A 25,747-nucleotide genomic window follows, 5' to 3' on the forward strand; every position below is an offset into this window, starting at 1 on the left:
GTTGCTCCTCTCGCCGTCGCCTCTCCACCGTCTCGTTCCATGGTCGGCGATCCATACCATCCAGGATCTCCTCCCAAGTCCAGGACCCTTTACCGTCCAACAGTTCCTCCCATGTCCAGACCCTTTGCTCCTGGACGCGCTGCTTGGTCCTTTTATGGTGGGTTTTTCTGTCACGATCGTCTGAGGAAACGGACCAATACGCAGCGCGTGGAGTGAACATGATGACTTTATTTAAATAAAAGCAACCACGAAAACAACAAACAAACGACGAATGTGAAGTCCTACGGTACACTGACCAAAAGGAACAAAAACCCACAAAACCCAGGTGAAACCACACAGTATAAATATGGCTCCCAATCAGAGATAACGAGCCGACAGCTGACACTCGTTACCTCCGATTGGGAGTCATATGACTAAATCAACATCAAAACCAAACATAGAAATGAAACAACTAGATCCCACATAGAACTACACCCAAATGAAAATGACAACCCTGGCTCACTACTAAGAGTCCCGGAGCCAGAACGTCACAGGCATACAAACCTGACTCAGTTACACCAGCTCTGTCAGGAGGAATGGGCCAAAATTCACCCAACTTATTGTGGAAGGCTACCTGAAATGTTTGACCCAAGTTAAACAATTGAAAGGCAATGCTACCAAATACTAATTGAGTGTATGTAAACTTCTGACCCACTGGGAATGTGATGAAATAAATAAAAGCTGAAATAAATCATTCTCTTTACTATTATTCTGTACTATTATACATTTCACATTCTTAAAATAAAGTGGTGATCCTAACTGACCTAAGACAGGGAATTTTTACTAGGAGTAAATGTCAGGAATTGTGAAAAACTGAGTTTAAATGTATTTGGCTAATGTAATAATAATATAATATGCCATTTAGCAGACGCTTTTATCCAAAGCGACTTACAGTCATGTGTGCATACATTTTTACGTATGGGTGGTCCCGGGGATCTAACCCACTACCCTGGCGTTACAAGCACCATGCTCTACCAATTGAGCTACAGAGGACCACAATGTGTATGTGAACTTCCGACTTCAGCTGTATATACTCTGTGTGTATATATACACTACCGGTCAAAAGTTTTAGAACACCTACTCATTCAAGGGTTTTTCTTTATTTTTACTATTTTCTACATTGCAGAATAATAGTGAAGACATCAAAACTTTGAAATAACACATATGGAATCATGTAGTAACCAAGAAAGTGTTAAACAAATATATATTGTATTTGAGATTCTTCAAATAGCCACCCTTTGCCTTGATGACAGCTTTGCACACTCTTGGCATTCTCTCAACCAGCTTCACCTGGAATGCTTTTCCAAAAGTCTTGAAGAAGTTCCCACATATGTTGAGCATATTTGTTTAACACCTTTTTTTTGTTACTACATGATTCCATATGTGTTATTTCATAGTTTTGATGTCTTCACTATTATTCTACAATGTAAAAAATAGTAAAAATAAAGAAAAACCCTTGAATTAGTAGGTGTTCTAAAACTTTTGACTGGGACTGTATACGTACACTGTGTGTGTGTGTGTGTGTGTGTGTGTGTGTATGTATGTATATATATATATATATATATATATACTTACATAAGTATTCAGACCCTTCACTTTGTTGAAGCACCTTTGGCAGCAATTACAGCCTTGAGCCTTCTTTGGTATGACGCTACAAGCTTGGCACACCTGTATTTGGGGAGTTTCTCCCATTCTTCTCTGCAGATCCTCTCAAGCTCTGTCTGGTTGGACAGCATCGCTGCACAGCTATTTTCAGGTCTCTCCAGAGATGTTCAATCGGGTTCAAGTCCGGGCTCTGGCTGGGCCATTCAAGGACATTCAGAGACTTATCCTGAAGCCACTCCTGCATTGTCTTGGCTGTGTTTTTAGGGTCATTTTGCTGTTGGAAAGTGAACCTTCACCCAGTCTGAGGTCCTGAGCGCTCTGGAGCAGGTTTTCATCAAGAATCTCTCTCTCTACTTTTCTCCATTAATCTTTCCCTCGATCCTGACTAGTCTCCCAGTCCCTGCCGCTGAAAAACATCCCCACATCATGATGCTGTCACCACCATGCTTCACCGTAGAGATGGTGCCAGGTATCCTCCAGACGTGACTCTTGGCATTCAGGCCAAAGAGTTCAATCTTGGTTTCATCAGACCAGAGAATCTTGTTTCTCATGGTCAGAGTCCTTTAGGTGCCTTTTGGCAAACTCCAAGCGGGCTGTCATGTGCCTTTTACTGAGGAGTGGCTTCCATCTGGCAACTCTACCATAAAGGCCTGATTGGTGGAGTGCTGCAGAGATGATTGTCCTTCTGGAAGGTTCTCCCATCTTCACAGAGGAACTCTGGAGCTCTGTCAGAGTGACCATCAGGTTCTTGGTCACCTCCCTGACCAAGGCCCTTCTCCCCCGATTGCTCAGTTTGGCCAGGCGGCCAGCTCTAGGAAGAGTCTTGGTGGTTGCAAACTTCTTCCATTTAAGAATGATGGAGGCCACTGTGTTCTTGGGGACCTTCAATACTGCAGACATTTTTTGGTACCCTTCCCCTGATCTGTGCTTCGACACAATCCTGTCTCGGAGCTCTACGGACAGTTCCTTCGACCTCATGGCTTGGTTTTTGCTCTGACAAGGACTGTCAACTGTGGGACCTTATATAGACAGGTGTGTGCCTTTCCAAATCATGTCCAATCAATTGAATTTACAACAGGTGGACTCCAATCAAGTTGTAGAAACATCTCAAGGATGATCAATGCAAACAGGATGCACCTGAGCTCAATTTCGAGTCTCATAGCAAAGGGTCTCAATACTTATGTAAATAAGGTATTTCTGTTTTGTATTTTTTATAAATGTGCAAATATTTCTAAAAACCTGTTTTTCGTTTTGTCATTATGGGGTATTGGGTGTAGATTGATTCCTTTTTTTTATCCATTTAAGAATAAGGCAACAAAATGTGGAGAAGGGGTCTGAATACTTTCCGAATACACTGTATGTGTGTGTGTGTGTATATATATATATATATATATATATATATATATATATATATATAATATGGTGTTCATGTGAAAGTTTTCTTATCCCTCCTTCTCTCCCTCTCTCTCTCTCGTCCTCTTTCCCCTCAGATCGGGAGTCAATATCACTCACAACAACTCAAGTCTTACATTGGTGCAGGAGGCCTGGCATACGAGCACCAAGTCTGTCTGCAATAACAAAAAACTAAAGTGCAAGGGTCACTTTATGCATTCTTTTGTGATTTGGAAAAGCTGCTTTTTCATGTTTTTATTATTTTTGAACAGCCTCAGTTTTTGGGGAATTAGTTTCTTTGATTTTGACTATCTTATAATCCAGACACACACTGACCAGCAGTATAGTACATTTATAGTACATTTGTGCTTCTTTTTTACGTTTGTGTGTGTATGTGTATTTTTGTGTTCTGAACACTGGTTCCGACCCAAAGCCAGTCCCTTCAGCCGTGAGAATGTACACGTCTTTGTATGCTGCCAAATTCTAATGTTGGAAAAAAAATCTTACTTTTTCAGGCGAGTATTGGTCGTTTATTTCCCACTCATCATTGGGGGGAAAGCACCGTACAGGTGTCGCGCCTCGATTGTCTTTCACCCTTTTTGTTTTGCCTTCCCATTTGGGTTTACGTTCACACACAATCATCTTCCAGCACAAGATAACAAGGGTCGTCTTCCAGCAACAGTGCATACATTTGGCTTCTTTAAGATTATACCAACTATATCAGTCAGGTGGTATATGGTCCACTAGGATAGGGTTATCCAAAGTCAGTCCTGGAGCCCCCCCTGGGTGCAAGTTTTGGTTTTTGCCCTAGCACTACACAGCTGATTCAAATATCCAACTCATCATCAAGCTTTGATTATTTGAATCAGCTGTGTAGTGCTAGGGCAAAAAACAAAATGTGCACCCAGGGGGGATCCCAGGACCGACTTTGGGAAACCCTGCACTAGAAGAAAGACTAATACCGTAAGTAACATAATAGTTACACACACACATGTAGAGGATATTTTCAGTAAGTTCAGTGGACATAATTAGCTTGTACGTCTACTAGAGTAGAGTAAGCAATTTAAATATTTATACATTATTATATTATAGGTATACTGATGTGTGAGCGAGCGCCTGCGCGCGTTTGTAGTCCTTTTGTACACATAAAAGCTCGCCGAACATGCAAACACACTCGCATTTAGGTATTTCAGTTGGCATGAGTAAGGTGCGCACTGACACACGTGCTCACAGATATACATTTACAGATGTATATGACTTCACACACACACACGCAAAAGTGTAGATGGTATAGGATGCGATGGATAGATGACTGGATAGGGTCTCCCTCGTACCTTGCAGCCTATGTTGTGCATGGAGTTTGGTGCATGGAGTTTGAGGGGTGAGGCAAATTGTCAGTAGGACCAAGGATAGCTAAGTCAAAGGATTCAAATGGATTTAAGGTCAATAGCTGGCCGGCACACTGAAGAACAGCAGACTTGAGAGAGGGGTAAAGGAATTCAAGGGGAGTAGTGAGTGGAAAAAGGAAGAAAATCATCTAAATTGTTTAGTGGTCAAGCATCAATACCCATAGACCTGTGCTGCATGCCTCCCATCAATCTCACAGGCTGGAGATAAGTGTTATTCGCATGTGATGTCATGTTTACATGTTTAATAGAGATTTAGGCCCTAAACTGCACCAATTACCTGGGTCGTGTTCAGCAAGGCACGCCGTAGCAAAACGTTTTGCTACGGAAAACAAAGATCTGTGTTGTTATTGGACAGATTCAGGTAGTACCTCCCTGTTTTAAATAAACATCTCCTGAACTGAACACTGACCTGATCAGAGTGTCACCAGTTCCTCAGGGGACCGGGAGAGGGCAGTGGTGAGGGATGCAGGGCCCCCTATTCCCTACCTATATAGGGCTCTGGTCAAAAGTAGTGCACTATATAGGGAATAGGTTTTAGAAACCTGACTGACCTCAACGCAGATGTGTTCCAATCCAGAGAATTGTCATCATCTGTTCTCTCGATGTGTATGTTACTGAGTAGTCCATGCAATTGAAACTAGTTCACCAGTCTTGTGAACACTTTTAAACAATGGCAGGTGGAAAAATGCTCAAACACTTTATTTTGGACCTAGGTCTCATAGGATTAGTGAAAGGAAACGTTTAGTTTGCATGTTGGTCAACCTGCTACCTTGCTACTTCAGAGTAGCCAATAGAACAGGCCCAGGACGTCATTGTTTCCAGGGCAGACACCATGGAAGGAAGTTAGGATTGTGAAGGGAATCATGGGGGAAGAATTTGTGTTAAAACAGGAAATTGGGAACATTTTTAGAAAGGTTTCATGTCCCTTTAGTCTGGGGGGCAAAACCCTATGACTGGGGCCCTGGGTTGGGAGAGGTCCGTGTGGGACATGTTTACTTCCAAATCGAACCCTAGCCCCCAGGGTTGCGGTCAATTCCAATTTCATTTAAAATTCCAATTAAATTCTTGAATTCACTCATGAAATTGAGAATTTGTTGAATTCAATTTGAATTTTAAAATTCTTTGAGTTATGGAATTGAATCTTTGGAATTTTATGGAATTGGAATTCAGTATTTGTTAGTTGATGGAACTAATGCACTTAGTATAAAAATGGACTGCAGGATTTGTGTTGAATCATTTTAACTTGTAATTTTTGGGGATAATATTGAATTGTGAATTGAATTCTTGGAATATACCTAACATTGGAATTGAATTATCTCTGAATTCAAAGACTGACCTGGAATTTGAATTGTATTTATTGGAATTTACAGGGAGAGGGAATTGAATTAGTGGAATTAACCCCAACACTGCTAGCCTCAACTCCCTCCCTAGCCCCTACAACTGTAGACCTGAGAGGATTGGGATAGGTGAAAGCAATACTCAGCCAATCAGAAGGAAAGATTAATATTTTACCATAATGCTTACAGTATATTGACCCAGTCCGCCTAGATCCACAGGAGTGGCTAGGGTTTAGGGGCTAGGGATCCATTTGGAATTCAGATATGGAGTTGGCAAGGAAGCAGGGTTCAGGTTGAGTTTGAAGGTTGTAAGGAGGAGTTCTATACTAGGTTATTATGGTTCTGCACTAGGTTACTGTGTCATGACCACATATCAGAGTTATCATGTGAGTGTGAAAAAAATGTATTGCACAAACATCTAAAAGTAATAATCAATGCTAAATAACAGGTACTTAGCTCTTAGCTAACATCTTAGGATTTCTTAAGAGTTCATTTAGTTCAGTGCATTTGATAGCATACTCTTTGGTCTCAATAAACGACTGTACATTTCAGATAATATCTGTTGTGAATAATTGCTACTGCTTCTTTCAATCTGTTACAATTAGTTAACCACTACGTACAATTCAAAATGCCATTTTATTTGACACAGTGTTACCTCACAGTAAAAAAAAAAAAAAAAAGGAGAGGTGTCCTGCACCCAAAATATGACAATTTATAGAGTAGCATTCACTAGTGAATGGGGTATCGATGTGTGTGTATAGGAGTGAGTGTGTGTTGACTGTGTGAGGGAAGGTATCAGTGGGCAGTGTGGTATCAGCCCCTCGTCTCCCGTGTAGTGTGTGTGTGTGTGTGTGTCCATGCGTGTGTCCATGCGTGTGTGAAGCATGTATGCAGTCCTGTGTGAGTTTCCTCCCAAAATTGACCTGGTCATACTGTGTAGAGCTAACGTTTCCCAACCTCCACTCTCCCCTGTCAGTAGCAGATCACAGAGCCAAACAGAACAAGAACATTGAAAACAAGACTCACAAGTACATTGATTGTGCTAAATTATTTGGAGCATTAGAGCAAAGAAACACAAACAACCAGACAGCTTTTTATTTTATTTTATTTGAAACCGTTGACAAATATTGTTTTGTAGTGCTATTCACTAGAACATGTAATGTAATGTGATGCAAGAACTGAACAAGGCATATGACTAGTTGCACAGGCCCAAATTTATGTGAATGATATGCTGAGTGCTAAATATCTGGAGGTTCAAAACCTCCAAAATAACCATGTGTACTACGAGTATAACCTCTGTTTTTTTTTTTTAAGCGTTTAAAATAATTATACACTTTTCATTTCTGGTATGTCATTTAAGCTCTTTTTACCATAAATGTTATTTAAGGTTTTGTTGATTGATTGATGTTTATTATTCTTAAGATAAAAGATAATTATGGTCGAGCTGATGTGGGTTGCCTCTTGGGGCTTCAGGGGGCATTTCAGAACACAAGTCTGTTGGATGAGTGGAGCAGATGTGGGGAGGGGCACAATCTGGCAACCTGGTCAGAAATGACTGGCATACAGTCTCCACTCGCTGACCTTTTCCCCTCAAAGACCCAGGGCATTGAAACACAACAGAAATGTTCCCAGAACCAAACTGACACCATAAACAGACGTTCCCAGAACATCCAGGGAACCTAATGTGCTAACTGGGCATTGACTGAAAGCTAGCCTGGAGTACACTACAATTTATGTTTATTGAAAAATGCTAAAGGATATGGGTCCACAGATTGTGGATTGAAGCATGAGAGCAGTAGCCTGGGATCTAAACAATTTTTGCTATGTTTCACCGTTGTTCACTTCATGTTATGTGTAACAACCCTGGAACGTAGCAAACTCAGTCTGGAATTTTAAGCTATGGGAGCTGCCCTGAGTGTCTCAGTGCCTGGAGGTCGAGAAGCAAGCAGCTCCACCAAGGTTGTTTACGAAAGAGTAACAATCCCTATGCCTTTTCTGTTTCCGTTGGTCACGATGAACTTCGGCCTTGTCAATCTTTTGATTTGAACACCAATTTTCGAGAATAAGATAAGAGTCAGCACCTTGAGATTAAAACTACTTCCCAACTAATGGCCCCCAGAGCCTTTGCGATGTTCTGTCACTACATTGCAGCAACGCTGGCAGAACGTTTTTATAACATGAGGTTGGGACAATCTTGAAGGAAAGACCCACATCAGACTTGTCTATATGAAGTGTAATTCTGTTTTTGTTTTTATGTCATTCTAATGAGGATCAGATAGTGGTCCCGGTGACAAGTAAGGCAAGTTTGTAATTGTATAAAACTTACTGTACGATGTAGAACATTCAATAACTATTAAAATCTTTCCCAAAAAGCCCAGCTTTTAATTATGTTTGTGTCCTCTGCCAATTCATCTTTAAAGAACATTTTGGCCTCTCTTGATTTCTAAATTATTGTTTTGACTGTAAACTGCAAAAAAGAAATCGGTCAAGGGATAAGACGTAGACTACACTTTAGATTTCCAACATCAGCTATGCATCAGTGGAGAAATGTTGTTATTGAATGGGCTGGTGTAGGGGCTTTGATGAAATAAATGGGCCGGTGTGTTAGAAATGCCTGGGCCAATTTCTGGTCCCAGTCTATACCTGTTCACAAATGCAATGCAATTGCATTCTCCCATGAATCTCTTATAAGCACATCAGACTCAGTGCACTGCTATCGGCTGATAGCCTATAATCATAACAGCAGGCCTATACAAGACAACCTGGAAATTGTTTTACTCAACCATGTTGAATTTGTATACTTTTCACTTGACATGTCATTTATCTGTAGGAATACATCTCTATATTAATCTGAGATAATTGAGGGAACATTATAAAGTAGGTGTTTTTCTGAGGGCTGCAGAATAGTCCTAAACGCACAGACGTGAAGGGGTCAGAGATGTATCACCTAATCGCCAACTAATCCCCATGTTTATGAAGCGGACATGGCCACTAGAGGGACATAGGCTACGGCTAGTCTACATCACTAATTCCCAACCCAGAGCAATGCAATCCCCACGAAAAGTCCCGTGCATTTACTCAGCGTGCCGCCATCCCTATCTCTCCTCCACCGGAAACCCCGCTGAATCGCAAACTTCGCTTTTATGTTCCCGGAGGCAGTCGATTTTCAACAGGACTTCATCGGTGTGTGGAGTTGGGTCGTCATGGCCGCCTGAATCAGACTAAATTCACCCAGTGCATGGTTCTCTATCTGTAATTTACATACAATCGAAAGTTTTTCACGGAATTTTGCAGATTAACTCCAATATTTGTTAGGATATTTGTTTTCATGTAAAAATTATAACATGCATCCTCCGCCGAGAAAGGTGAGTTGGCCCGTTTTTACTTTTCTCTGCAAATGTATCGACGAATGTTGCATATGTAGGAGCCTAATTGTTGAAAGATGCACGCTTTGTTGTAGTCCAACTTTAAGATATGCGCCCACCACGTCGGCACAAAGTGTTATAGTTCTTATCAAATGCAAACACGACCTTTTGGTTAGTGAGTGTTTTAGATATTCTTAAAACTTTTTAATATTTTTAGAATGTTCCAAAGTAGCCTAAGAAATGTCCTGTGTAAAATGGTACTCAATTCAATAAAAAACAAAGTTCTAACGGTTACACATTTTAGCTTTTGCGTGGCTCAACTATTAAAAATATACATTGTAACCGCCTTGCTCTTGGAGATAATTTGTAGCAAGCGAAAGTGGTGCTGTATGGCTGAATTTGGACCTCTGTAACGAGAACAACAACAAAAATATTGTAATGGGATCCTGTTATGTTATATTATGTTGCAGAAACATTACACATCCGAGAAGTCTGTTGCTGTTTGGATAAGAAATTGTACTTCTGTTAGAATTCCTATAGTTGAAGTTGAACCTCGACTATATATCAAATTCTAATAGAGTCCAGAGTTATGTTTTGTACAATGATGTTAATGAAATAACAACTTGATTTTATATTGAACAAAAATATAAACGTAACGTGTTGGTTTCATGAGCTGAAATAGAAGATCCCAGAAATGTTCCATACGCACAAAAAGCTTATTTCAATTTTTTTGGGGGTGCCAAATTTGTTTACATCCCTGTTAGTGAGTATATTTGCCAAGATAATCCATCCACTTGACAGGTGTGGCATATCAAGAAGCTGATTAAACAGCATGATCATTACACAGGTGCACCTTGTGCTGGGGACAATAAAAGGCCACTCTAAAATGTGCAGTTTTGTCACACACCACAATGCCACAAATGTCAAAAGTTTTGAGGGAGCGTGCAATTGGCATGCTGACTGCAGGAATGTCCACCAGAGCTGTTGCCAGAGATTTGAATGTTCATTTTAGAGAACATCATTTTAGAGAATTTGGCAGTACACCCAACTGGCCTCACAACCGCAGACTATGTGTAACCACGCCAGCCCAGGACCTCCACATCTGGCTTCTTCACCTGTGAGATTGTCTCAGGGGGCGCTGAGAAGTATTTATGTCTGTAATGAAGCCCTTTTGTAGGGAAAAACTCATTTTGATTGGCTGGGCCTGGCTCCCAAGTGGGTGGGCCTATGCCCTCCCAGGCCCACCAATGGCTGTGCCCTTGCCCAGTCATGTGAAATCCATAGATTAGGGCCTAATTTATTTATTTCAATTGACTGATTTCCTTATATGAACTGTAACTCAGTAAAAGCTTTGAAATTATTGCATGGTGTCTTTATATTTTTGTTCAGTATGAATTAGCACTATTGATACAGTACATTTGCCATTTTGTTATTTTCATGATTGTTTATGGATTAATTTCTCTCACAAACAGGGGAGCTTTAGCAAACTAATTGCTGAGGAATAGTCCAAAGCCATTCAGATGTCACTGGTAGCCCTATAGATTATTCATTTCCTGAAATAGAAACACACCTTGGCCTATTAAATCATTGATCATTGTCCCAACTGACCATTAGTTTCAAGTTTTTAATGTCACGTGCACAAGTACAGTGAAATGCCTTTCTTGCAAGCTCCAAACCCAACAATGCAGTAATCAATGTAGCACTAAAAATAACATAAGGTCAAAGCTGCGGGAAGTAGGGGTGTGCAGCACACCCTGAAAAATCAGAATGTAATATACTCTACATGACCAAAAGTATGTGGACACCTGCTCGTCGAACATCTCATTTCAAAATCATGGGCATTAATATGGAGTTGGTCCCCCCTTTGCTGCTATAAGAGCCTCCACTCTTCTGGGAAGGCTTTCCACTAGATGTTGGAACATTGCTGCGGGAACTTGCTTCCATTCAGCCACGAGCATTAGTGAGGTCGGGCACTGGTATTTGGTATTTTATTAGGATCCCAATTAGCTGTTGCGAAAGCCGCAGCTACTCTTCCTGGGGTCCACACAGAACATGAAACATGACATAATACAGAACATTAATAGCCAAGAAGAGCTCAAGGACAGAACTACATACATTTAAAAATGCCACACACAGCCTACATATCAATACATACAAACAAAATATGTAGGTCAAATAGGGCGATGTTGGGCGATTTAGGCCTGGCTCTCAGTCGGTGTGTTCGATGGGGTTGAGGTCAGGGCTCTGTGCAGGCCAGTCAAGTTCTTCCACACCACTCGACAAACCATTTCTGTATGGACCTCGCTTTGTGCATGGGGGCATTGTCATGCTGAAACAGGAAATGGCCTTCCCCATACAGTTGCCACAAAATTGGAGGTACAGAATAGTCTAGAATGTCATTGGATGCTGTAATGTAAAGATTTCCCTTAACTGGATCTAAGAGGTCTAGCCCGACCCATGAAAAACAGCCCCAGACCATTATTCCTCCGCCACTAAACTTTACAGTTGGTACTGGGGGAATAGGCATTGTCGTGCCGTCTTCACGACTGTCTTGGTGTGTTTGGACCATGATGGTTTGTTAGTGATACCAAGGAACTTGAAGCTCTCGACCTGCTCCACTACAGCCCCGTCGACGTGAATGGGGGCGTGCTCGGCCCTCCTTTTCCTGTAGTCCACGATTTCCTTTGTCTTGATCACGTTGACGGAGATTCGTCCGTCAGACTGCCAGAGTCCAATGGCGGCGAGCTTTACACCACTCCAGCCGACACTTGGCATTGTGCATGTTGATCTTAGGCTTGTGTGCGACTGCTCGGCCATGGAAACCCATTTCATTAAGCTCCTGACGAACAGTTATTGTGCTGACGTTGCTTCCAGAGGCAGTTTGTAACTCGGTAGTGAGTGTTGTAACCGAGGACAGACTATTTTTACGCACTACGCGCTTCAGGACTTGCCGGTCCCGTTCTGTAAGCTTGTGTGGCCTATCACTTCGCGGCTGAGCCTTTGTTGCTCCTAGACGTTTCCACTTCACAATAACAGCACTTACAGTTGACCGGGGCAGCTCTAGCAGGGCAGAAATGTACGAACTGACTTGTTGGAAAGGTGACATCCTATGACGGTGCCACGTTGAAAGTCACTAAGCTCTTCAGTAAGGCCATTCTACTGCCAGTGTTTGTCTATGGAGATGGCATGGCTGTGTGCTCGACTTTATACACCTGTCAGCAACGGGTGTGGCTGAAATGGCCGAATCCACTCATTTGAAGGGGTGTCCACATTATTTTGTATATAGAGAGTGTGTGTGTATATGTATGTACAGTACCTGTCAAAAGTTTGGAAACACCTACTCATTCAAGGGTTTTTCTTTTCTTTTTACTATTTTCTACATTGTAGAATAATAGTGAAGACATCAAAACTATGAAAGAACACATATGGAATCATGTAGTAACGAAAAAAGTGTTAAACAAATCAAAATATATTTTATATTTGAGATTCTTCAAATAGCCACCCTTTGCCTTGCCATTTTCTCAACCAGCTTCACCTGGAATGCTTTTCCAAAAGTCTTGAAGGAGTTCCCACATATGTTGAGCACTTGTTGGCTGCTTTTCCTTAACTCTGCTGTCCGACTCATCCCAAACCATCTCAATTGGGTTGAGGTCGGGGGATTGTGGAGGCCAGGTCATCTGATGCAGCACTCATCACTCTCCTTCTTGTTCTAATAGCCCTTACACAGCCTGGAGGTGTGTTGGGTCATTGTCCTGTTGAAAAACAAATTATAGTCCCACTAAGCCCAAACCAGATGGGATGGCGTATCGCTGCAGAATGCTGTGGTAGCCATGCTGGTTAAGTGTGCCTTGAATTCTAAATAAATCACAGACAGTGTCACCAGCATAGCACCCCCACACCATAACACCACCTCCTCCATGCTTTACGGTGGGAAATACACATGCGGAGATCATCCGTTCACCCACACTGCGTCTCACAAAGACACAGCGGTTTGAACCGAAGATCTCAAATTTGGACTCCAGACCAAAGGACACATTTCCACAGGTCTAATGTCAATTTCTCGTGTTTCTTGGCCCAAGCAGGTCTCATCTTCTTATTGGTGTCCTTTAGTAGTGTTTTTTTGCAGCAAATCGACCATGAAGGCCTGATTCACACAGTCCCCTCTGAGCAGTTGATGTTGAGATGTGTCTGTTACTTGAACTCTGTGAAGCATTTATTTGGGCTGCAATTTCTGAGGCTGGTAACTCTAATGAACTTATCCTCTGCAGCAGAGGTAACTCTGGGTCTTCCATTCCTGTGGCGGTTCTCATGAGAGCCAGTTTCATCAAAGCGCTTGATGGTTTTTGCGACTGCACTTGAAGACACTTTCAAAGTTCTTGAAATGTTCCGTATTGACTGACCTTCATGTCTTAAAGTAATGATGGGCTGTCGTTTCTCTTTGCTTATTTGAGCTGTTCTTGCCATAATATGGAATTGGTCTTTTACCAAATAGGGCTATCTTCTGTCACAACACAACTGATTGGCTCAAACGCATTAAGAAGGAAAGAAATTCCACAAATTAACTTTTAAGGAGGCACACCTGTTAATTGAAATGCATTCCAGGTGACTACCTCATGGAGCTGGTTGAGAGAATGTCAAGAGTGTGCAAAGCTGTCAGCAAGGCAAAGGGTGGCTATTTGAAGAATCTCAAATAGAAAATATATATGGTTTGTTTAACACTTTTTTTGGTTACTACATGATTCCATATGTGTTATTTCAAAGTTTTGATGTCTTCACTACTATTCTAGGTAGTATTCTATGTAAAAATAAAGAAAAACCCTTGAATGAGTAAGTGTGTCCAAACTTTTGAGTGTATGTATAATGTGTGTTATATTTTTTATTTTATTTTCACACAAGTAGTGCACTGGGCCTTTACTAGTCCTGTATTAGCGGACAGATATAGCCATCTGTAGCTTGGGCAATTTTTTTGAAATGCATAAGGTAGAACAAAAACACACAAGAAATAAGAAGAACACGAAGGTAAGAAGCTGCATACAGGGTCATTTCCAATACCATATTTACAATGTGCAGGGATACTGGATTGATCGAGGTAGATATGTATAGGGGTAAGGTTACTAGGCATAAGGATATATGATAAACAGAGTAGCAGCAGCGTAAATTATGATTTTGTGTGTGTGTGTGGAGTCGGTATAAATATATATGTGTGTGTAGTGAGTATAAATGTGTGTATGTGTCCATAGACAGTATAAAAATAAAATACAATGATCAACTCAGTCCATTAAGTTATGATAATAATACAGTACAGTAGGCAATGTTTCACCAGTTCACGTCAGATATAGTATTCAAATCAGTACCACAAATACTGTATTATATAACCTACAGTACAACACACAGCAACTAATGCATGTTCCAGGTCAATTGGAGATCGAAGGACAAGTAATAAAAAAGGTCAGTGAGTGTAGTTTGAGCCCTAATAGTTTCCCAGTTGACCACACACCCAATTACTAGAGCTTAGACATGGTCACTGGGATTCATTACCTAACCCAGGGGCCAATTAGGAGTCCACAGAGAGAAGCATTTTACCTGGCTTCATCTGCCTGTGGATTTGTATACAGTTGACACCTGGGCCGTGTTCACTAGAAAATAAAATGGTCCGAAACAGGGAGGGGAATTGTGAAATTGTCCAATAAGATATGCTACATTTTGTCTTCCGTTGCTATTGTTTTTGCTACAGTGTGCCCCAATGAACATGACCCTGATCGATTCAATGGCTTTCCACTGTTGTTAATGCGTCAACCAGAAACATGCAGATATACAGACACGATTAAAAATAATGTGTTTGTGCTTATATGACATTAAGTGCACTAATAAGGAGTTGACTGTATTCTTCTCTGTATATGAGAGATGGGTCTGGTTGTCTAGTCCACTTCTTCTGATGTGATTAATTTTTTTCTCCCTCAGGTCAAGCTTACCCAGGAGCTGAAGCACACTCACGCTGAGCAGATGAGCAGACTACTCATCAAACACCAGACCGAGTGTGACCTACTAGAGGACCTGAAGTAAGAGGAGGATGGAGGGTGGAAGATGAGGGTGGAAGTTGGGGGAGGAGGGAGCTGGTGGATGGCAATTGAGGCTGCATCTCTATCCCCAGTTCCAAATCAACCCCTATCCCCTAGGCACTTGAACAGTTGTGAAAGGGGGGGGGGGTGGAATAGGGGTTTATTTGGAATGTAACAGTAGTCTTGGGTTTCTGTTCTTTGGCTTGGGTGAGGGGGCACCGCCCACACTAAACAGTTGGAAGTGAAAAGCAAGGAGGACCTCCACTCCAGATGTTCTGGCTGCCATAAGTGGTTTGTTTGGGGGGGGAAGAGAAGATGACAAAGAGAGAAGAAAAATACCTAGAGATCAAACAAGCCCGAGATGTTCAGCCAGTCACTGTTGGAGGAAAATGGAAGTTAGATAAAAATAACTTTGTGTTGCATCATTCCCAAAGATTCCTGGAATTAGGATGGAATAATCAGGAAATGGGATTTCGAGAAAGTTACCAGAATTAAAAGAACAAAATGGCACAGGGAGAATGATAGTGTAGGGAGGCAGGGTTGTGTTCATTAGGCACCAAACAGACTGAAAAAGGGAGGGACTATCTGCACTCCATTGCAAAGCATTTTAAAACGATGTTCTCTAATGAACATGACCCATGCAGAGGGAAAGGAAAAACAGGCCAAGAGGACATGCAAATCACCAGAGAGGAAGCCAGATCTGTTGTGTCAGTTGGGCCTTGCTGAATACTGGAGCACTCAGACAAATATTAACACGCTCTGTAATTTACAATAAAATGCCCAGTGAACGTGTGCTAGAAAAGCAGACTAGAGCCGGGGTGTCTGACTGTGGCCCTGGAGACCTGAGGCTCTCGTCCTCTAATCAAGGAGGCTGGGTTGTGTTCAATTTGGCACACCACTGAAAAAGTGTTAAAACGTATTGCAACGGAAAACAAAGTGTTTCTTATTGGACAGGTCGAAGTTGTCCCTCCCTGTTTGTCTGTTTTCTTATGTTTGGTGCCTTTTAAACACAGGCCTGCTCTCACAGGAGATGGAGTCGCTTTCATGTCAGAGGAGAAAAAAAAAAAAAAGATGATGAAAATCTGCACAAAAACAATATATGCACATTTTCACACCAGAGATGTTTCCATCAAATTGACTTGTTGCGGATAAAAGGCTGTGTGTGATGACGTAGTGCACATAAAAAATAACTTTTGCGGTTAAATTCCCATGTACCGAATTTACAAAAAATACAAGTTAAATGTGTTTCCATTGCATTTTCAACTCTACTGATGGTTTTGTCACAACAAATGTTGCATTTTCTGTTTCCGTCAGGCCTGTCGTGAAATGTTTTATCTGACGTACTTAACTCGAATAAGAAGGTTGGGTGGAGACCTGGTTACATATACAGTTTACAGTAGGTGTAAAAGGTGCAGCAAAATTCTTATGTGATAGCTCCTTCTAATGCAGTACATCAGTCAGTCCCATGTAGCTCAGTTGGTAGAGCATGGCGTTTGCAACGCCAGGGTTGTGGGTTCATTTCCCACGGGGGACCAGTACAAAAAGAAATAGAAATGTATGCACTCACTAACTGTAAGTCGCTCTGGATAAGAGCGTCTGCTAAATGACTAAAATGTAACTAATAACAACGAGTCAGGTCAAAAATTACAAGTAATAAGAGGTAGTATGCATAGTAATAATGGACTGTATTTGCAAATATAAAGTGGGTAGTGACTTGGTAACGCACTGGAATAAATAGTATATAATAGAACAGCGCGTGTGTGTGTGTAAGGGTTGGATGTGTGGATAATCCGTGCAAATAGTCTCTAATGTGCAGGTCTGTGCAGGGTGACAGCTAGTGTTAGCTGTTCAGCAGTCTGATGGCCTGGTGGTAGCTGTCTCGGAGTCTGTTAGTCCAAGACCCGATGCTCTGATGGCGCTTACCAGATGGTAACCGACTGCACAGTCTATGGCTCAGACACTAAGTAGATATCCTGGAGGCCAGGGAGCTCGCAGGGAGACCCCAGTGATGCACCACCCTTTATAGAGCCTTTCAGATGAGGGAAGTGCAGTTGCTGTACCAGGCGGTGCTGCAGCCGGTGAAGATGCTCTCAATTGTGCAGCTATAGAAATTATTGAGGACCCATGCAGCATTTCTTCAGTCACCTGAGGTTGAAGAGGTGCTGTAATGGTGGTGGTGTGTTTGGACCATTTTAGGTCAGCTGTGATGTGCACAACGAGGAACTTGATGCTTTTGACCCTCTCCACTGCAGCCCCCCCACCCTTTCCTGTAGTCCATGATTAGCTCCTTGGTTTTGCTGACGTTGAGGGAGAGGCTTTTCCTGGCACCACTCTACCAGGGCTCTAACCTCCTCCCTGGAGGCTGTCTCATTGCCGTCAGCGATCAGGCCCACCACCGTCATGTCGTCGGCAAACTTAATGATGGTGTTGGAGTCGTGCATGGCCACCTTGTTGCAGGTCAGTGTGGCAGAGGTGTTGTTGTCTACCCTCACCACCTGGGGTTTGCCTGTCAGGAAGTCCTGGATCCAGTTGCAGAGAGCAGAGCCTGGAAGAGGGAGAGAGACCGGGAGAAAGGAGGGACTAGTGGCCCAGGAACGGGAGGAAAGAATAAGTACAGTTACTGAAAGAATTCTGATTATTTTTGTTGTGAAAGGGGAGGGAAGGATATAGGCCAGTAGACGCTGTGGTTCTCCAACTGTTTACATGTGAGAAAGAACAAGCTGTGCCATACTCTGCTCACTCCTGGAACTGTAAAGACTCCAAACAATAACCCAACCGGGACCCCGGGGATTAAGATACAAGAAATTCCATATTCAATAGACATCATACGGAAGAAAACGGACTGAAACAGGGAGGGACTATTTGAACCAATAATGCATTTGAATCTTGGTTTTCTTTTGTCAATGTTTTCCGTTGCATGCCCTAATGAATACGACCTTGATAAACAGTGAAATAGAATGGAGTAAAAATACTACAGCACGTCTACACTGCATAGTTATATGCACCACTATTTTGATCAAACAATTTGTCACAGTTGATCATCTATTTAACAAGCCATCACATTCATTAGATATCAGACTGATACACTATATCTACAAAAGTATACAGTGGGGAAAAAAAGCATTTAGTCAGCCACCAATTGTGCAAGTTCTCCCACTTAAAAAGATGAGAGAGGCCTGTAATTTTCATCATAGGTACACGTCAACTATCCAGAAAATCACGTTGTAGGATTTTTAATGAATTTATTTGCAAATTATGGTGGAAAATAAGTATTTGGTCAATAACAAAAGTTTCTCAATACTTTGTTATATACCCGTTGTTGGCAATGACACAGGTCAAACGTTTTCTGTAAGTCTTCACAAGGTTTTCACACACTGTTGCTGGTATTTTGGCCCATTCCTCCATGCAGATCTCCTCTAGAGCAGTGATGTTTTGGTGCTGTCACTGGGCAACACGGACTTTCAACTCCCTCCAAAGATTTTCTATGGGGTTGAGATCTGGAGACTGGCTAGGCCACTCCAGGACCTTGAAATGCTTCTTACGAAGCCACTCCTTCGTTGCCCGGGCGGTGTCTTTGGGATCATTGTCATGCTAAAAAACCATGCCACGTTTCATCTTCAATGCTCTTGCTGATGGAAGGAGGTTTTCACTCAAAATCTCACGATACATGGCCCCATTCATTCTTTCCTTTACACGGATCAGTCATCCTTGTCCCTTTGCAGAAAAACAGCCCCAAAGCATGATGTTTCCACCCCCATGCTTCACAGTAGGTATGGTGTTCTTTGGATGCAACTCAGCATTCTTTGTCCTCCAAACACGACGAGTTGAGTTTTTACCAAAAAGTTCTATTTTGATTTCATCTGACCATATGACATTCTCCCAATCCTCTTCTGGATCATCCAAATGAACTCTAGCAAACTTCAGACGGGCCTGGACATGTACTGGCTTAAGCAGGGGACACGTCTGGCACTGCAGGATTTGAGTCCCTGGCGGCGTAGTGTGTTACTAATGGTAGGCTTTGTTACTTTGGTCCCAGCTCTCTGCAGGTCATTCACTAGGTCCCCCCGTGTGGTTCTGGGATTTTTGCTCACCGTTCTTGTGATCATTTTGACCCCACGGGGTGAGATCTTGCGTGGAGCCCCAGATCGAGGGGAGATTATCAGTGGTCTTGTATGTCTTCCATTTCCTAATAATTGCTCCCACAGTTGATTTCTTCAAACCAAGCTGCTTACCTATTGCAGATTCAGTCTTCCCAGTCTGGTGCAGGTCTACAATTTTGTTTCTGGTGTCCTTTGACAGCTCTTTGGTCTTGGCCATAGTGGAGTTTGGAGTGTGACTGTTTGAGGTTGTGGACAGGTGTCTTTTATACTGATAACAAGTTCAAACAGGTGCCATTAATACAGGTAACGAGTGGAGGACAGATGAGCCTCTTAAAGAAGAAGTTACAGGTCTGTGAGAGCCAGAAATCTTGCTTGTTTGTAGGTGACCAAATACTTATTTTCCACCATAATTTGCAAATAAATTCATTAAAAATCCTACAATGTGATTTTCTGGAATTTTTTTCCTCAATTTGTCTGTCATAGTTGACGTGTACCTATGATGAAAATTACAGGCCTCTCTCATCTTTTTAAGTGGGAGAACTTGCACAATTGGTGGCTGACTAAATACTTTTTTCCCCCACTGTATATGGGAGTCCCATGGGGCGGCGCACAATTGGCCCAGCGTCGTCCGGGGTAGGCAGTCATTGTAAGTAAGAATTTGTTCTTAACTGACTTGCCTAGTTAAATAAAATATATAATGTGGATTTGGCTATTTCAGCCACACCAGTTGCTGACAGATGTATAAAATTGAGCACACAGCCATGCAATCTCCTTGGCCTTGCTGAAGAGCTCAGTGACTTTCGACTTGGCACCGTCATAGGATGCCACTTTCCAACAAGTCAGTTCGTAACATTTCTGTCCTGGGTAGAGATGCCCCGGTCAACTGTAAGTGCTGTTATTGTGAAGTGGATACGTCTAGGAGCAACAACGGCTCAGCAAAGTGGTAGGCCGCTCAAGCTCACAGAACGGGACCGCCGAGTGCTGAAGCGCGTAAAGATCATCTGTCCTCGGTTGCAACACTCATTACCGAGTTCCAAACTGCCTCTGGAAGCAACGTCAGCACAATAACTTTTTGTCGGGAGCTTCATGAAATGGGTTTCCATGGCCGAGTAGCCGCACACAAGCCTAAGAGCACCATGTGCAAAGGAGTGGTGTAAAGCTTGCCGCCATTGGACTCTGGAACAGTGGAAATGCATTCTCTGGAGTGATGAATCACGCTTCACCATCTGGCAGTCCGACGGACGAATCTGGGTTTGGTGGATGCCAGGAGAATGCTACCTGCCTCAATGCATAGTGCCAAGTATAAAGTTTGGTGGAGGAGGAATAATGGTCTGGGGCTGTTTTTCATGGTTCTGGCTAGACCCCTTAGTTCCAGTGAAGGGAAATCTTAATGTTACAGCATACAATGACATTCTAGGTGATTCTGTGCTTCCAAATTTGTGGCAACAGTTTGGGGAAGGCCCTTTCCTGTTTCAGCATGACAATGCCCCCGTGCACAAAGCGAGGTCCATACAGAAATGGTTTGTCGTGATCGCTGTGGAATAACTTGACTGGCCTGCACAGAGCCCTGACCTCAACCCCATCGAACACCTTTGGGATTAATTGGAACGCCGACTGCGAGCCAGGCCTAATCGCCCAACATCAGTGCCCGACCTCACTAATGGTTTTGTGGCTGAATGGAATAGATGTTCCAACATCTAGTGGAAAGCCTTCCCAGAATAGTAAGGCTGTTATAGCAGCAAAAGGGGTCCAACGCCATATTAATGACCATGATTTTGGAATGAGATGTTCGACGAGCAGGTGTCCACGTACTTTTGATCATGTAGTGTACATCAGTTATGATGCCTAGCATATCATTGGCTTTTGAATCTTAATGTATCATGCGTTGCTTAACTTATATAATCTTGTAGTGTCCATTCAGTCTCTTTATCCAGTTAATTATTATATGGTGTATATAATTCTGTGGTTCTACCTTTGTTCCTTGTAGGACATTCAGTCAGAAGAAAGCCGCTGTAGAGAGGGACTATGCCCAGGTGAGTGTTATTCTCTCTCTCTCTCCATCCATCGTTAGTTCGCTCTCTCTATCCCTCTGGAGTCGTGTTCATTTCTGCATATGGATGCCATTTCATTGTGGCATTACTGTCGTCTTCTCATTTGTGTCGGCAAAACAATTATCTCCCAATAATGACCCACAAAGACACCAACTGCGCCACCATACGAGGTTTGGGTATAGTTAAGGTTGCCGTCGTTGGGAGGATCAGGGCTCAGTTGTGGTCAGATGGACTCATCTATCTCAGGCTGAGAGGAGCTCTAAGGGCTCAGACACATCAAGAGCGTTTGCTGGCCCAGAGTACTTAGCACCTCCTGAAAGTAATTTGTGAACCGAGTGCGCACCTATTTTACATGTAGAATCGTATGAAAATGTCGGTAGTCAGACGCTACAGCGGGTGGTCCCTAAAACAGACGACCGCTAGATCCTCATTCAGTGCGATGTGTGCCAGCCCTAAAGGGTTCTGTCTCAGTTGTGGCATTTTTGTGTGGCCCACTTCCTCGTGGAGTTGTTTTGGCCACAGCATCCTGTGGATGTACATTTATGTTTGAAAATCCCCCTATCCTCCTGCTTTGTTCTATTCTGGCTTTGCATCCCCGTGTGGAATGTGAATCATTACTCTGAGAAGTTAACCATTACTGCGAGAAAAGAGGGGCCTGGCTCGGGAGTTCCCCCAACCAGGCAGTACCCAGCCACTTTAATGTGTGTGTGTGAGAGAGAGATGTATTGTTTGCGTCTGTGTTTGTTTTGAGGCAGTGTGTGTGTTGGTATTTGTGTGTGTCTTTTGAGGATTTCATTCACACCCTGCTCACATGCCATTCATATGTACCACAGTCTTCTATATATCAAGAGGCACCCTCAAGACAGAGCGCCTCCAAGACACTTTCTCACACCCACTCTCCAACCAACACTATCTATTTGGCTAAAGATTCAGGGTGCCACAAGAAAACCAAAGAAAACCAAGTATTTTGTGCACACACACACACACTGTGAGCCTGCTGAACAAGAACACTAAACAATTCCCATTACCACATTATCTATTCATGAATAGCGTTGTTGTGCTAGTAGCTGTGTTCTGCTGCCTCTCTCTATCTGCCCTAAAGCTCCCGTGAGCCGCTATAGATGCACACACATTTCTTTTTTAAAGACTGAGATGTGTTATTTAAGATACTCTTTTAAGAGGTAAGGTTTCAGATGTTTTCGGAAGATGAGCAGGGACTAGCATCAGGGGGAAGCTGGTTCCACCATTGGGGTGCCAGGACAGAGAAGAGCTTTGACTGGGCTGAGCGGGAGCTGACCTCCCGTAGGGGTGGGACTGCAAAGAGACCAGAGGTGGCAGAACGGAGTGCTCGGGTTTGGATGTAGGGTTTGAGAATAGCCTGAAGGTAGGGAGGAGCAGTTCCCCTTGCTGCTCTGTAGGCAAGCACCATGGTCTTGTAGTCGATGTGAGCTTCAACTGGAAGCCAGTGGAATGTACGGAGGAGCATGGGAGAACTTGGGAAGGTTGAACACCAGACATGCTGCAGCGTTCTGGATAAATTGCAGGGATTTGAGGGCACAAGCGGGGAGCCCAGCCAACTGAGAGTTGCAGTAGTCCAGACGGGATATGACGAGATCCTGGATTAGGACCTACGCAGCTTCCTGTGTGAGGAAAAGTTGTACTCTACGGATGTTGTAGAGCACGAAGCTGCAGGAGTGAGTCACTGCTTTTATGTTTTCAAAGAACGACAGGGTGTTGTCCAGGGTCACGGCAAGGTTCTTTGCACCACGGGAGGGGGACACAGTGGAATTGTCGACCGTGATGGAGAGGTCTTGGAGCGGGCAGGCCTTCCCCGGGAGGAAGAGCAGCTCCGTCTTGTCGAGGTTGAGTTTGACATCCAAGCTGAGATATCTGCCAGGCACGCAGAGATGGGGTCGCCACCTGGGTGTCAGAAGGGGGGAATGAGAAAAGTAGTTAAGTGTCATCCGCATAGCAATGATAGGAGAGACCATGCGAGGATATGAAAAGAGGAGAGGGCCTAGAACAGAGCCCTGGGAGAAAAAATGACACCAAAAATTCCGAAATGTCCATCCCCAACTACAACATTTTCCGTCTAGATAGAACTGCCAAAGGGGGTGGAGTTGCAATCTACTGTAGAGAGAGCCTGCAGAGCTCTATCATACTATCCAGGTCTGTGCCCAAACAGTTTGAGCTCCTACTTCTAAAAATCCACCTTTCCAGAAATAAGTCTCTCACTGTTGCCGCTTGCTACAGACCCCCCTCAGCCCCCAGCTGTGCCCTGGACACCATATGTGAATTGATTGCCCCCCATCTATCCTCAGTTCGTACTGCTTGGTGACCTAAACTGGGATATGCTTAAGACCCCGGCCATCCTACAATCCAAACTAGATGCCCTCAATCTCACACAAATGATCAAGGAACCTACCAGGTACAACCCTAAATCCGTAAACATGGGCACCCTCATAGATATCATCCTGACTAACTTACCCTCTAAATACACCTCCGCTGTCTTCAACCAGGATCTCCGCGATCACTGCCTTATTGCCTGCGTCCGTAACGGGTCCGCGGTCAAACGACAACCTCTCATCGCTGTCAAACGCTCCCTAAAACACTTTAGCGAGCAGGCCTTCCTAATTGACCTGGCCCAGGTATCCTGGATGGATATCGATCTCATTCCGTCAGTAGAGGATGCCTGGTTGTTCATTTAAAAGTGCTTTCCTCTCAATCTTAAATAAGCATGCCCCATTCAAAAAATGCAGAACTAAGAACAGATATAGCCTCTGGTTCTCCTCAGACTTGACTGCCCTTGACCAGCACAAAAACATCCTGTGGCGTACTGCATTAGCATCGAATAGCCCCGCGATATGCAACTTTTCAGGGAAGTTAGGAACCAATATACACAAGCAGTTAGGAAAGCAAAGGCTAGCTTTTTCAAAGAGAAATTTGCATCCTGTAGCACTAACTCCAAAAAAAATTGGGACACTGTAAAGTCCATGGAGAATAAGAGCACCTCCTCCCAGCTCCCCACTGCACTGAAGCTAGGAAACACTATCACCACCGATAAATCTACAATAATCGAGAATTTCAACAAGCATTTTGCTACGGCTGGCCATGCTTTCCACCTGGCTACCACTACCCCGGCCACCAGCTCTGCACCCTCCGCTGCAACTTGGCCATGCCCCCCCGCTTCTCCTTCACACAAATTCAGACAGCTGATGTTCTGAAAGAGCTGCAAAATCTGGACCCCTACAAATCATATGGGCTAGACAATCTGGACCCTTTCTTTCTAAAATTAGCAGCCAAAATTGTCGCAACCCCTATTTCTAGCCTGTTCAACCTCTCTTTCGTAACGTCTGAGATCCCCAGAGATTGGAAAGCTGCCACAGTCATCCACCTCTTCAAAGGGGGTGACACTCTAGATCCAAACTGTTACAGACCTATATCCACCCTGCCCTGCCTTTCGAAAGTTTTTGAAAGCCAATGTAACAAACAGATCACCGACCATTTCGAATCCCACCGTACCTTCTCCGCTATGCAATCCAGTTTCCGAGCTGGTCATGGGTGCACCTCAGCCACGCTCAAGGTCCTAAACGATATTATAACCGCAATCGATAATAGACAGTACTGTGCAGCCGTCCTCATCGACCTGGCTAAGGCTTTCGACTCTGTCAACCACCGCATTCTTATTGGCAGACTAAATAGCCTTGGTTTCTCAAATGACTGCCTCGCCTGGTTCACCAACTACTTCTCAGATAGAGTTCAATGTGTCAAATCGGAGGGCCTGTTGTCTGGACCTATGGCAGTCTCTATGGGGGTGCCACAGGGTTCAATTCTCGGGCCGACTCTTTTCTCTGTGTATATCAATGATGTCGCTCTTGCTGCTGGTGACTTGCTGCTGGACAGATCCACCTCTACGCAGACGACACCATTTTGTATACATCTGGCCCTTCATTGGACACTGTGTTAACAAACCTCCAAATGAGCTTCAATGCCATACAACACTCCTTCCGTAGCCTCCAACTGCTCTTAAACACTAGTAAAACTAAATGCATGCTCTTCAATCGAACGCTGCTGGCACCCGCCCACCCGACAAAATCACTACTCTCGGCGGGTCTGACCTAGAGTGTGTGGACAACTACAAATACCTAGGTGTCTGGTTAGACTGTAAACTCTCCTTCCAGACTCACATTAAGCATCTCCATTCCAAAGTTAAATCTAGAATCGGCTTCCTATTTCGCAACAAAGCCTCCTTCACTCATGCTGCCAAACATGCCCTCGTTAAACTGACTATCATACAGATCCTTGACTTCGGCGATGTCATTTACAAAATAGCCTCCAACACTCTACTCAGCAAATTGGATGTAGTCTATCACTATCCAACATTTTCATT

The 25,747-nt window shown here is 43.3% G+C and overlaps 2 protein-coding genes across 9 annotated transcripts in view; both read left to right on the plus strand.

Annotated features, from left to right (window-relative positions):
* LOC121537613 (protein FAM168A-like) overlaps positions 1 to 3,553 on the plus strand; it is a 63,984-nt gene extending 60,431 nt beyond the window's left edge. For all 5 annotated transcript variants that reach the window (XM_041845199.2, XM_045206958.1, XM_045206957.1 and 2 more), the window contains one exon: positions 3,135 to 3,553. The gene's annotated coding sequence lies outside the window, so the exon portion shown is untranslated. The remainder of the gene's footprint in view (positions 1 to 3,134) is intronic.
* Positions 3,554 to 8,838: 5,285 nt separating this feature from the next.
* LOC121537781 (F-BAR and double SH3 domains protein 2-like) overlaps positions 8,839 to 25,747 on the plus strand; it is a 46,952-nt gene continuing 30,043 nt past the window's right edge. For 2 of the 4 annotated variants that reach the window (XM_045206960.1, XM_045206962.1), the window contains exons 1-3: positions 8,839 to 9,147; positions 15,109 to 15,206; positions 21,294 to 21,339. In XM_045206960.1, the coding sequence (XP_045062895.1) occupies positions 9,127 to 9,147; positions 15,109 to 15,206; positions 21,294 to 21,339 (165 nt within the window). In that variant the 5' untranslated portion in view covers positions 8,839 to 9,126. Of the gene's footprint in view, positions 9,148 to 15,108; positions 15,207 to 21,293; positions 21,340 to 25,747 lie in introns of those variants that run through there. The other 2 variants (XM_045206961.1, XM_045206963.1) reach the window with 2 other exon arrangements.

The sequence above is a fragment of the Coregonus clupeaformis genome, chromosome 24, assembly GCF_020615455.1.
Source record: "Coregonus clupeaformis isolate EN_2021a chromosome 24, ASM2061545v1, whole genome shotgun sequence".
Taxonomy (NCBI): domain Eukaryota; kingdom Metazoa; phylum Chordata; class Actinopteri; order Salmoniformes; family Salmonidae; genus Coregonus; species Coregonus clupeaformis.